At 43.3% G+C, this 13,684-nt stretch overlaps 1 protein-coding gene across 1 annotated transcript; it reads right to left on the bottom strand.

Annotated features, from left to right (window-relative positions):
• Nucleotides 1–4,000: 4,000 nt before the first annotated feature.
• LOC135515512 (thyroid receptor-interacting protein 6-like) lies at nucleotides 4,001–7,725 on the bottom strand. The gene is made up of 9 exons (XM_064939135.1): nucleotides 7,527–7,725; nucleotides 7,088–7,224; nucleotides 6,704–6,817; nucleotides 5,976–6,500; nucleotides 5,725–5,818; nucleotides 5,402–5,571; nucleotides 5,030–5,208; nucleotides 4,268–4,388; nucleotides 4,001–4,129 (listed from the first exon to the last, which is right to left on the bottom strand). Exons 1-9 carry the CDS (start codon nucleotides 7,723–7,725, stop codon nucleotides 4,001–4,003), a joined length of 1,668 nt encoding a protein of 555 aa, XP_064795207.1.
• Between the last annotated feature and the right edge of the window lie 5,959 nt (nucleotides 7,726–13,684).

Here is a 13,684-nt window from a genome sequence, read left to right as displayed (position 1 = left end):
TTTTCCTCAAAAGTTCTACAATTTCAAGAGGACTGGTCAGATTAAAAGACCATAACTTCTACTTGTTAAATGATTTGATGAAGCTTCTAATGTTTTGGTCCTTGAGTAACTGACAGATTTAAGGGTCCCATGAAAAACATGTTATGGAGTCTAGCAACAAAGAAGTTCAAATATCCAAGGCAATTGCCATGTTACCAGTCAGGTAGTTGTTTCTGCAGTTTAATTTACATTCTATTGTTTTCTACTCGTTCCCTACAGGACCTCTCCCACATCCTCCTGCTGAAGATGTTGGACCTGATGACCACAGCCGTGGGGGAGAACGAGGTACTACCGGACCTGGAGGAGGCACTCGGGGTGAGGTCGGAGGTGGTGCGCCAGCTACCCCTCAACCAACGGGAACGCAAGGCAGGGTGCCGGAACTTCTTACACATCATGTTAGCCCGCCTCCTCATCATCACCAAGCAGCCCCCATTCTTCCTGTTGGATCACTCAAAGACCTATTTCTTAGTGTCACACAGGTACTGTAAATGACAGCTACTTAATTTGTTGCGTTGTTTAAGGTCTAGATTGTTGGTGTATGCTCGACGTCAAATCAAATGAACTTGAATGTTCTACTAAGTATCCTGCTTTTCAAATCAAACTATTTTTATTTGTCACGTGTCAAATACAAGTGTAGACCTTGAAGTGAAATGCATACTTACAAGCCCATAACAACAATGCTTTAAGAAAAAAGTTAAGTAATATTAACAAATAATTCAACAGCAGCATTAAATAACAAGCAAGGCTGTAAACATGTAGTACCCGTACAGAGTCAATGTGCGGGGGCACTGGTAAGTTAAGGTAATATGTACATGTAGAGTTAAATTGACTATGCATAGATTATAAACAGAGAGTAGCAGCAGTGTAAAAGAGGAGTCTGGGTAGCCATTTGATTAGCTGTTCAGGAGTCTTATAGCTTGGGGATAGAAGCTGTTAAGAAGCCTTTTGGACATCGACTCGGCGCTCTGGTACTGCTTGCCGTGCAGTAGCAGAGAGAACAGTCTATGACTAGGGTGGCTGGAGTCTGACAATTTTTAGACTTCCTCTGACACCGCCTGGTATAGAGGTCCTGGATGGCAGGAAGCTTGGCCCCAGTGATGTACTGGGCCGTAATCACTACCCTCTGTAGTGCCTTACAGTCGGGGGCCGAGCAGTTGCCATTTCAGGCAGTGATGCAACCAGTCAGGATGCTATCGATGGTGCAGCTGTAGAACATTGAGGATCTGAGGACCGATGCCAAATCTGTTCAGTCTCTTGAGAGGGAATAGGATTTGTCGTGCCCTTTTGACTGTGTGTTTGAACCATGTCAGTTCATTGGTGATGTGGATACCAAGGAACTTGAAGCTCTCAACCTTGTTCCACTAAAGCCTGTCGATGAGAATGGGGACGTGCTCGGTCCTTTTCCTGTAGTCCACAATCTTTGTTTTGATCACATTGAGGGAGAGGTTGTTGTCCTTGTACCACACAGTCAGGTCTCGGACATCCTCCTTATAGGCTGTCTCATCGTTGTCGGTGATCAGGCCTACCACTGTCATTGGCAAACTTGGATTTGGAGACGTGCCTGGCCATGCAGTCATGAGTGAACAGGGAGTACAGGACAGGACTGAGCATGCACACCCGAGGGCCCCTAGTGTTGTGGACCAGCGTGGCGGATGGGGTGTTTCCTACCCTTACCACCTGGGGGTGACCCGTCAAAGTTCAGGATCCAGTTGCAGAGGGAGGCGTTTAGTCCCAGGGTCCTTATCTTGGTGTTGAGCTATGAGGGCACGATGGTGAACGCTGAGCTGTAATCAATGAACAGCATTCTCACATAGGTGTTCCTCTTGTTCTGGTGGAAAACGGTGTTGAGTACAATAGGGATTGCATCATCTGTGGATCTGTTGGTGCGGTATGCAAATTGGAGTGGGTCTAGGGTATCTGGGATAATGGTGTTGGTGTGAGCCATGACCAGCCTTTCAAAGCTACAGATATGAGCGCTACGGTCAGTAGTCATTTAGGTAGGTTATCTTAGTGTTCTTGGGAACAGGGTATATGGTGATCTGCTTGAAACATGTTGGTATTACACACAAAGACCGTTTGAAAATGTCAGTGAGGGCACTTGCCAGTTGGTCAGCGCATATCCTGGTAAGCAGTCTGACCCTGCAGCCTTGTGAATGTTGACTTAAAGGTTTTACTCACACCAGCTATGGCGAATGTGATCAAAATTGTCCGGAACAGCTGGTGCTCTCATGCATGTTTCAGTGCTACTTGCCTCGAAGCAATTTCTCTCATCTGGTAGGTTTGTGACAGGTTGTCCTGTATAATAATACTGAATAGGTACAGCGGTCTATATCAAAAGACATACACATGGTGTAGTTTGCTGAAAAAAGGATGGTTTATTGTATTGATCACATACTACAATTGGCATTAAGGATGAAAAATAGCTAATCACACACACTTCAAACTCAAATCAAATTGTGCAAACCACCTGTTCTGTCTATTCCTCGGCATGGACAAATACAATTATGCTGCAGTACTTTAATAGGATGCTGTGGAACACAAAACAATTACAGTGATGAACCTTAGACTTGGTGACAATAGCAGTACAACAGGAGTTGAAATAAAGTGGAAAATTCAACTCACAGGGCTCAAAACAGGGACCTTCATATCATTGACATACTGAGAAGAATCAAAAACATGATTCTGGACAATGTAAACTAACAGCATAAATCAAACTCAAGGCTAAGCTTAAACAACCCATAATGAACACAAGAGGATATTCTCAGCCCACGTGGCCAGTATGGAGAACCCGGTTTCTCAGTAAGACAATGGCAAGCATACTTCATTGTGCCTTATTACTCTTCATTGTAACATATCAAATCAACCCAAATGTTAAAGGAAAAATAACTAAAAAGCGCATTCACATTTTAAAAGGGGTTTGGACTGGTATACAAGTAACATTCCCTAAAATGCAGTACCAATTATCATTATACAAATCACTGTCCTGTGGAATAAAATATTGATGTTGTGTTCTGACATGTGGTACAAGATATAAGACAACCCACATACTGTGTTAACATCCAATGAGATCAAAGCATTGACTTGACTCAACTCGTTCTTTTCCCAATCTTTCCTTCAGTCTACTTTCTAAGAACTCGACTCACTGCACCACACTGACTACACCCACTTGGTCTCCATATGTGTTCCATTATCTGGACTGGTCAGTTACCTCACAGCCAGGAAGACTATGTATTCCTCAATATCACCTCATCTCATCTTCCAACTTATACTCCACAATATCTATCAATAATTTTACATAGAGCTCCTTCAATGTCCCACCTTCGTTGGGCAGGATAGTGTGTGTGAGAGAGTGCGCAACACGCAGGATCGTGTGTGAGAGAGTGCGCAACACGCAGGATCGTGTGTGAGAGTGCGCAACACGCAGGATCGTGTGTGAGAGTGCGCAACACGCAGGATCGTGTGTGAGAGAGTGCGCAACACGCAGGATCGTGTGTGAGAAGCAGTGGAGCAGCCCATGCTGCCTGCAGGTCAGGGGCTCTATACAGTACTGGTATGGGACTGAGGGAAAGGAGGTGGAGTGGAAAGGGAGTAGGGGTAGAGGATAGTGTAAAGCAGAAGATAAGGAAAATGGGTTGAACTTACGTCCATCCAAGTTTCAATACCCTGTACCTATAAACCTTGAAGTCATTAATTTTACTTGACATTCAATAGTAGGCCTACTACTAATTCCACAGCTTTGGCAATCTGAAGAATAACAAACCACTATGAGGATGAAGTTGCCCTACAAGACTGATTCAAGTCATGTTAACATTTCCTCCTTGTGGTTAAGGTTATGTATCAGAGGGGGTAGAACTGATCCCAGATCTGTTCCTTGGGGCAACTTTTACCCCAGAGCAGGTGAAAGTAATGGAAGGGTTGACGGGTCATCGGTTAACGGTAAGAGGTGATTTTCCATAGTTGGTTAGCGGTCAGTGGAGATGTTGGCGGAGGGATTCTGGATGTGCTGGGCGCTGCAGCCCTTACACAGGATGTGACCGTCCAGGGGGTAACAGCCTCGCTCCTCACCCTCAGACAGGAGCAGACCACACTCCTGGAGGAGACAGATATCACAGGGTCAATCCAGGAACACTGGATTAGGTTCAATTGAGGGGGCTGTGAACATTTAGCATGGCCTGCCAAACTGTAAATATCATTCAACTTGAGTGACCGTTTTACAGTGACCTCTCACCTCACATACATAGCACTTGACGTGGAAGTTGCGGCCCAGCGCCACTATAGTGACCGTCTCCTCCTGGCCCGGCTCGGGGATGATGACCTGGCCACACACTGAGCAGCGAGGGGCAAACATCCTGTGTGGGACAGGACGCAGGAAGTACCCACGTCAACACTAACATTAGAGCTCAGAGGGTGGAAAATTAACAATCTGATATAATAATCTGTCCAATAGACGCATTACTCGTAAAGTGTCATTCAGAAATGAATTGATCAATGGGAGACTTGATCAATTAAACTTTGAATTATGCTTCGAGTTCAGGTTTTGGACATGAGTTGATTGAGTGGTGCAGCAGTCTAAGGCACTGATTGAGATGTCACTACAGCCCCAGATTCGAGATCCATGAGGAGGCGCACAATTGGCCCAGCGTCCAACCCAGGGTTAGGGGAGGGTTTTGCTTGCCGGGATGTCCTTATCCCATCGCGCTCTAGCGATGGGATAAGGATGTGGCAGGCCGGGAGCATACACAGACACCCTCGCAAGTTCTACAGCGTTTCATCCGACACATTGGTGCGGCTTGCTTCAGTGTTACGTGAGCAGTGTCTCAAGAAGCTGTGCGGCTTGGCGGGGTTGTGATTTCGCCTATCCCGAGTCCGTACGGGAGTTGCAGCGATGGGACAAAACTAACTGCCAATTGGATATCATGAAATTGGGGAGAAAAATAAAGTACAGTCAGTATCTGGCGCCGAGTAAGTGTTTCCTATCCATGTTGCTGACCTGTGGAAGTCGTCTAGGCAGTGGATCTGGGAGGTGGCGTCCACGGTGAAGGGCACACCGTCCAGGCAGCAGCCACACACCACGCAGTTGAAGCAGCGTGGGTGGTAGGCATTGCCCATGGCCCGTAGGATACGGTCCAGGATGGGCTTGGAGCACATAAAGCAGCGCTCTAGGACACTCTGAGGGGGGAGGAAGAAGTTTAGCACAGTTTCAGACAGAATAGTGTGTGTGTGAGAGAATCCAATAGATACGGAGAAAGAACGAAAAAGATCAACTGATGAATTGAGAGACTACTGCTAAAAAGAAATGTAGAACAAATGAGGGAAAAGAGACCTCTCAATACAAAGAGGACAGTCAGTGACAGCCACTCACAATGTAACAGCTCTTGCAGTAGCTCTGCTTGTCCAGGTCGAAGAACGGTTGCCCCCGGAAAGGGGCGTGGCAGGTGACGCAAGTGAAACACTCCACGTGGAACACCTGCTCCATGGCGATACAGCCGCTGACGTCGCCAAGGACATCGTCACCGCAACGTGCACAGCTACCTGGTAGTATTGAAAGGGAAGAAGAGATGAGGAAAATGGGAGGGACATATTGTGGAATTGAAATGAACTGTGTCGCCCATGGGGAAATTAAGATGTGTTGACTGGACTGTTATTGACAAAGGACATACAATTTTATTAGAAAGAGGAACGTACCAAGGTATTCCTCTGTAGGGGGATGATTCATGTCATACACCAACTTCTTTGTGAGCCCATCCAACTCCTCTTGTCTCAGAGCTGCTGTCCCCTGCTGAACAAATAGATAAAAAATAACATTCAGCATTTAGATTTCACTTTCCCATTTAGATCAGTGAAAACAAACGACTGGAGATACAAGTATTCAAAAAGGACCATAGTTTATCTTGGAGAAACCACAAACAGTAGATGTTTGAACTCCAGACACTCACCTTACTGGGCTGATAGGCGGAGCTTGGTGCCGAGCCTGACCCTGATTGATGAGTCTCTGGGCCTCTTTTGGGAGTGGGACTCTGGGAGGCTTTCACGCCAGACCCTGCGACACTCCCCTTGAAGCTCCTGTCGGAGTCCTGCGCCTGGGCTTGGGAAGCAAGATTCTGGGGCGAGTTCCGCAACATGTGCTGGCGGTGTGGGGGAGGGGTGTAACCCTGCTCGGCTTGCCTACCAGTCTGGGAGTAGGTGATAGGCTGGGCTGTTTTGACCTGGACGGTGAACCTCGGGCCAGTAGGGGTGGAGGCGGTAGTGTAGGAGGCAGGGACATGCTGGGGGTAAGGTTTGGAGACCTGGGCGTCAGTGTAGTCTGGCTGGGGGAAGTACTGGAGACCCTGGTGGGGATCACTGGGGTTTGGGGGTGCAGTATGGTCCGTGAACTGAGGGGGGAAACCGATAGAAGGCCATCCCTGTGATGGGGCTCCTGGCTGGGCTGAGGGTTTGTTGTAAGGCACGTTGTCGTACAGCTGCAAAATAATGGAAAGGGAACCTAAATACATATTTTTAATCCAGTACTTACAATGTAACTAACAACCGAGGCCTAAATATCCAGAGGAACCAGTGATACGGTTTTCATAGCTGTCTGAAAGTGTAAACAAAGTCTTATGCTTCTGTATTAAGTCTGGAAGGAAACCTTTATTCCACAGTCCCATGTAGTCAGGTAGCCTACCTGTGTGCTGTTTAGTGAATAGCTGTCCAGATCAGCCAGCATGCAGGTGAGCGAGTCAATCTCTCCCTCAATGTTGGAGTGGTGTCCAATCAGCTTCTCAGGAGATGCAGGGTGCTTTAAAAGAAAATTGAGCAAGATCACATAAGATAGATTCCTTAATAAAATGTCAACAGAAGGAGATGGATAGGTATAAAAAAATAAATGGCCAAATGTGTTTCTCCATTGTCCAAAAACATTTTTATTTGAATATTGGATATTAGGAGTAATTTCTGGCTTTATAACAAAATGACTACAAATCTTTGCCTAGAACCTACACTAAACACTAAGGTGAAATGGACTAATAGTCAGTGGGAATTCCAGGCTACAGAAGCAATTACAACCTACCATCAGCTGGTAGCGGTCCATGTGAGGGTTCAAGGATTGGTCTTCTTTGAGCCCTTGGGGAGGTGGTTGGTAGTAGTGGTCAATAGATTTAGGGTGAAACCCTGGGTCCTCTTGGTGGTGGTGCTGCATGGGCCCAGCTGTAGAACACATACAAAACAGTGCACTTTACATTTATAAACAAGACTTAGTAACCACCGGGTACACACTTAACATTAATCACATGACAAACATTTATTTACATCAAGATGTTTATTTACATCAAGTGCTAATCAAAGGTGTTGATGTACTCAGTAGTGTCAGGTCCAATGCTCTACTCCAAGGCTTGAGCTACAGAATAACGGACTTCTGATTTTCACAATAGTCCATCACAAGTTCATTATAGCAAGGTTTCACACAAGACAAGCCCAGTGTAATGTAAGGCCCACCACCATGTTCTTACCTGTGGGTCCGGTAGCCAAGTACCTAGTGGCCATTCCTCCTCCTCTGTTCTGGTCATGGACCACATACTTGGGCCGGGTGTCCGAGGAGACCTTCTTGGGCGGCTGTCTGTACACGGCTGGTCCAGAGTCGGACATCTGGGGGACGGGTCTCTCCGGGCTACCCGGAGTCTTCGGAGGTGGCCGGGTAGGACCAGACATGTCAGGGTTCTAAAAAATAGGTTGTCGTGATCAAACGGTTGTGTAAGTGTTTTATAGTTTTAAAATATGTTATAAGTTTCTCATATAAATAAAATAAACATAAAAAAAAACAGGTATACTGTCTTATTTAGGTCACAGGTAAGCACTGGAAACCCAATGACGCTTCAACTTGGATGTCCTGTGTCAACTCACATACCCAGATTAACAATAGTCTTTTAATTGAGAAGCAGCAAGAGAGTACCATTACCAACCATAAGGGAATTCCAGCAGACAAAGACACAAGAGGGGTATACCACAAAACAGGATCAAGGAGTTAGCCAGCTACCTTGAATAATTATTCAGAAAGAACTCTATTCTTCAGAAAGAAACTTGAAATGTGCGTAGCCTGGTTCAGGGTTGCCCTGGGTGCATGTTTTTATTTTTGCCCTAGCAATACACAGCTGATTCAAATAACCAAAGCTTGATGAGTTGGTTATTTGAATCAGCTGTGTAGTGCTAGGGCAAAAGCCAAAACATTCACCTGGGGGCGGGGCATGACCGTGTTTGGTAAACCCTGGTTTAATTGACTCAGCAACAGAAAAAAACACATCAAAGTTTAACTCCCTTAATGAACCAGAAAATCAGGTTATTTCTGGATGTTCATTACATTTGGCTGGCTAACTCATTGATCCAGCTATGTAGTATACCACTATGTTCCACAGAGTGCACCAACACACACACTCAAAGAACAAAACACGTGCACGATACCACAGGTGCGAGATATATGGCTTGTCCCACAACATAAAAGGCTGCATGTTTGAACCAGGTATGAACAGGGTAAATGTGCATAGTGTTTTTATTCATTCTTGAAAGATATTCTGTAATATTGTCAGCTCAAAAGTGATACAATTTCAAGAGGACTGGTCAGATTAAATGACCATAACTTCTACTTGTTAAATGATTTGATGAAGCATCTGATATTGTTTTGGTCCTTGCATAACTGACAGAATAAGTGGTCCCAAGAAAACCATAATGTTATGGAGTCTAGCAACAAAGAAGATCAAATATACATGGCCATATCCATGGTGCCAGTCAGGTAGTGGTTTCTGTAGTTGTATTTTATTCTATTGTTTTCTACTATACAGGACCTCTCCCACATCCTCCTGCTGAAGATGTTGGACCTGATGACCACAGCCGTGGGGGAGAACGAGGTACTACCAGACCTGGAGGAGGCACTCGGGGTGAGGTCGGAGGTGGTGCGCCAGCTACCCCTCAACCAACAGGAACGCAAGGCAGGATGCCGTAACTTCTATTGGAAGACCTTCACATCATGTTAGCCCGCCTCCTCACCATCACCAAGCAGCCCCTCTTCTTCCTGTTGGATCATTTAAAGACCTATGTCTTACAATGTCACACATGTACTGTAAAATGATAGCTACTTAATTTTTTGCATTGATTAAAGGTCTGGAATGTTGGTGTATCATTGACATCAAAAATCAAATAAACTTATTGTAATGTTCTAAGTATGTTGCTTTCTCATAGGTTGTCATGTGAAATAATACTGAACAGGTTTAAGGTTGGGGTCTAGTACAGCAGTCTATCAAAAGACATATAGTTGAAGTCGGATGTTTACATACACCTTGGCCAAATACATTTAAATTCAGTTTTTCACAATTCCTGACATTTAATCTAAGTAAAAATTTCCTTTCTTAGGTCAGTTAAGATCACCACTTTATTTTAAGAATGTGAAACATGCAGACAAATAGTAGAGAGAATGATTTATTTCAGCTTTTAAATCTTTCATCACATTCCCAGTGGGTCATAAGTTTACATACAGTACAATAAATTAGTATTTGGTAGCATTGCCTTTAAATTGTTTAACTTGGGTCAAACGTTTTGGGTAGCCTTCGGCTCATTCCTCCTGACAGAGCTGGTGTAACTGAGTGAGGTTTGTAGGCCTCCTTGCTCACACACCTTTTCAATTCTGCCCACAAATGTTCTATAGGATTGAGGTCAGGGCTTTGTGATGGCCACTCCAATAACTTAACTTTGCTGTCCTTAAGCCATTTTGCCACAACTTTGGAAGTATGCTTGGGGTCATTGACCATTTGGAAGACACATTTGCGACCAAGCTTTAACTTCCTGACTGATGTCTTGAGATGTTGCTTCAATATATCCACATAATTTTCCATCCTCATGATGCCATCTACTTTGAAGTGTACCAGTCCCTCCTGCAGCAAAGCACCCCCACAACATGATGCTGCCACCCCCGTGCTTCACGGTTGAGATGGTGTTCTTAGGTTTGCAAGCCTCCCCCTTTTCCTCCAAACATAACGTTAGTCATTATGGCCAAACAGTTCCATTTTTGTTTCATCAGACCAGAGGACATTTCTCCAAAAAGTACGATCTTTGTCCCCATGTGCAGTTGCAAAGCGTAGTCTGGCTTTTCTATGGCGGTTTTGGAGCAGAGGCTTCTTCCTTGCAGAGCAGCCTTTCAGGTTGTTGATACAGGACTCGTTTTACTGTTGATATACTTTTGAACCAGTTTCCTCCAGCATCTTCACAAGGTCCTTTGCTGTTGTTCTGGGATTGATTTGCACTTTACGCACCAAAGTACGTTCATCTCTAGGAGACAGAACGCGTCTCCTTCCTGAGCGGTATGATGGCAGCGTGGTACCATGGTGTTTATACTTGCGTGCTATTGTTTGTACAGATGAATGTGGTACATTCAGGCTTTTGGAAATTGCTCCCAAGGATGAACCAGACCTGTGGAGGTCTACAATTGTTTTTCTGAAGTCTTGGCTGATTTCTTTTGATTTTCCCATCATGTCAAGCAAAGCGGCACTGAGTTTGAAGGTAGGCCTTGAAATGCAGCCACAGATACACCTCCAATTGATTGAAATATTGTCAATTAACCTATTAGAAGCTTCTAAAGCCATGATATCATTTTCTGGAATTTTCCAAGCTGTTTGAAGGCAGTCAACTTAGTGTTTGTAAACTTCTGACCCACTGGGATTGTGATACAGTGAATTATAAGTGAAATAATCTGTCTGTAAACAATGGTTGGAAAAAATACTTGTGTCATGCACAAAGTAGATGTCCTAACCGACTTGCCAAAACTATAGTTTGTTAATTAACAAGAAATTTGTGGAGTGTTTGAAAAACTAGCTTTAATGACTTCAATTTAAGTGTATGTAAACTTCCGACTTCAACTGTACACTTGGCGTAGTATGCTGGAAAAAAGGAATTGATCACATACTACAATCGGCATTCGAGAAGAAAGCTAATCTTTTACACACACCTACTTCAAACTTGAGTCAAATTTTACAAACACCTGCTCAGTCTATTCCGCTCAAGGACAAATAAGATTATTCTGCACTTATCTGTACGATGCTGTGGAACATAAAACAATTACACACAGTTAATCTCAATATCACAGATAAACATAGACTTGGTGACAATAGCAGTACAACAGGAGTTGAAATAAACAAAGTGGAGAATTCAACTCACAGGGCTCAAAACAGGGACCTTCGTATCATTGTGCTCATTGACCTATACTCTGAGAAGAATCAAATACTGAAACAAAATACGATTCTGGACAAAGGAAACAATTGGTATTTTAAGGGTCCTGTAGTTGGAAGAGAAGCTTCAAAACCATAAAAATCATACTACCAGTTTTTACGTTACAAAATAAAGACAGCGGGATGGAGAATCTTAAGGACAAATTACATCAACACAATGTGTGAATAATTCCAATGTCGCAGAGTTACTTAAACATGGTCGATGGTGCTATGAGGGCAGGGATTGGACACAAATCAAAGTCCTAAGGCTAAACTTAAACAAAAACCAATAATGAACACAAGAGGATGTTCTCAGCCCAAGTGGCAAGCATGGAGATGCCGGTTTCTCATTAACCTCCACAGGATCGGTGACCCCCCACCCCACAGGACAGTTGAGATAACGTGAGCTAATGTGATTAGCATGAGGTTGTATGTAACAAAAACATTTCCCAGGACGTAGACATATCTGATATGGGCAGAAAGCTTAACTTCTTGTTAATCTAGCTGCACTGTCCAATTTTCAGTGGCTATTAGTGAAAGAATACCATGCTATTGTTTGAGGAGAGTGCACAGTTATGAACCTGAAAATGTATCAATAAACCAAATAGGCACATTTGGGCAGACCTGAATTGTTATTTTATTTTTTTAAATACAGAAATGCAATGGTTCATTGGATCAGTCTAAAACTTTGCACACACATTCCTGCTATCTTGTGGCCAAAATCTAAATTTTGCCTAAACTGGAATAATACTTTTTGGGCTTTATCTTGCATTTCAAAGATTGAACCAAAAAAATATATAAAGACTTGCATGTTTTTTTTGTATCATCTTTTACCATATCTAATATGTTATATTCTCCTGCATACATTTCACAATTCCACCAACTTCAAAGTGTTTACTTTGAAGTTGTATCAAGAATATGCATATCCTTGCTACAGGCAGTTAGATTTGGGTATGTCATTTTAGGTGAACATTTAAAAAAAAAAAGGGTTGGAGCCTTAAGAGGTTTTTACAGTTTTTCCTCAGTTGCTTTGGTGCATTTCTTAAATCAAAAGTGCAATTCTTGATACTACTTGTACAAATTCCAAATCATCTAGTCACTTGTGCACATCATTAAAGCAATTTATTATTCCTTTGAACAAATTGCAATATATAATGTACAAGTGTCAACTTTTTTCCACATTATCAATTGCTCATGTCATGTTGAGCAAAATATAGTAGATGGTTCTCTGTTGAATAGTCTTACCCCTCAAAACATCTAGGCAATAGTTCCTTGCATAAGCCATTACATGCAAAATTGTTGAACTATTTGTCATAAACTGTCAAGCATAGTTTTACACATTTCTAGTAGACCTTTTGTACAAAAACTTGAATTGATTAATTGTGCAGGTGAAATTGACCCTCACTCATGAAGGAATGTAAAGTGTTAGTACAACCAACCAGTTGTCTAAATTGCTCAAATATGCATCTCATGAAGAATCAATTGGCAAACATATATAGACAGACCACAACACAGAGTTGCAATTTTCCAATAATGGATGGACCAGGAAACGAACAGGGTCAACAGCCAAGAGGAGGAAGAAAATGAGCAAGGATGCGTGGTGGAAGGCAAAATAGAGGAAGAGGCAGAAGAGGACATAGGCGCATATCTGATGACATAAGGGCCACTATTGTAGACCATGTTGTCAATCATGGCCTTACAATGGCTGAGGCGGGTTGAAGGGTGCAGCCGAATATTGGGAGATCAACCGTGTCCTCAATAGTTCAAACGTTTCAAAGAGAGAACAGGTATGTCCACCAATGTACAGTACAATGTTACTGTATATAAGCAGTATACTGTATACTTCCTACAATGCTTCATATTACAGTAGTCCACTTGTATTTCACAGCAACCAGAAATATACTCTATACAGATACATACTGCACCTTACATGCACCCACCTGTATGTTTTACAGTAAAATGTGTGTTCGCATAGTTTTTGTCTATGTGAAAGTGTGCGATGCATCACTGCATTTTTCCCCACATAGGACTGCAAGATTACCTCAAATCGGTGGCAGAGGACGCCTTTTCACACCTCAACAGGAGGAGGCTATTTGCACCATGGTCCTAGCAAACAATGCCATGAGATTCAGGGAAATACAAAGGACCATTATAGAAGACAACGATGTCTTTGAAAACATCCATACGGTTAGCATCTCAACCATTGACAGGGTGCTGCATAGAAACCAGATGAGTATGAAACAGCTGTACCATGTACCAGTCCAAGGGAATGAGGACAGAGTTAAGGAGCTACGGTACCAGCATGTACAGGTAAAACATATCTATGTAACTACTTTACAGCAACATTTTATAGTGATACATAGTACAGTAAGCATAAACTGCACACATTTCCATTGCTGTGGAAGGAACATGCAATATAT

This window comes from Oncorhynchus masou, chromosome 27 (genome assembly GCF_036934945.1).
Source record: "Oncorhynchus masou masou isolate Uvic2021 chromosome 27, UVic_Omas_1.1, whole genome shotgun sequence".
Classification (NCBI taxonomy): domain Eukaryota; kingdom Metazoa; phylum Chordata; class Actinopteri; order Salmoniformes; family Salmonidae; genus Oncorhynchus; species Oncorhynchus masou.
Note: the sequence above shows the minus strand (reverse complement) of the source record. Positions and strands in the feature narration are given on the sequence as shown.

Bases quoted from the DNA above. Each gene is read 5' to 3' on its own strand.
- LOC135515512 (XM_064939135.1), bottom strand. From the start codon at position 7,725: ATGTCTGGTCCTACCCGGCCACCTCCGAAGACTCCGGGTAGCCCGGAG. The intron at 6,501-6,703 runs GTAGGCTACCTG...ATTATTTTGCAG, and splicing joins ATTCACTAAACAGCACACAG to CTGTACGACAACGTGCCTTA. The intron at 4,389-5,029 runs GTCAGCAACATG...TGTCCCACACAG, and splicing joins TGCCTAGACGACTTCCACAG to GATGTTTGCCCCTCGCTGCT.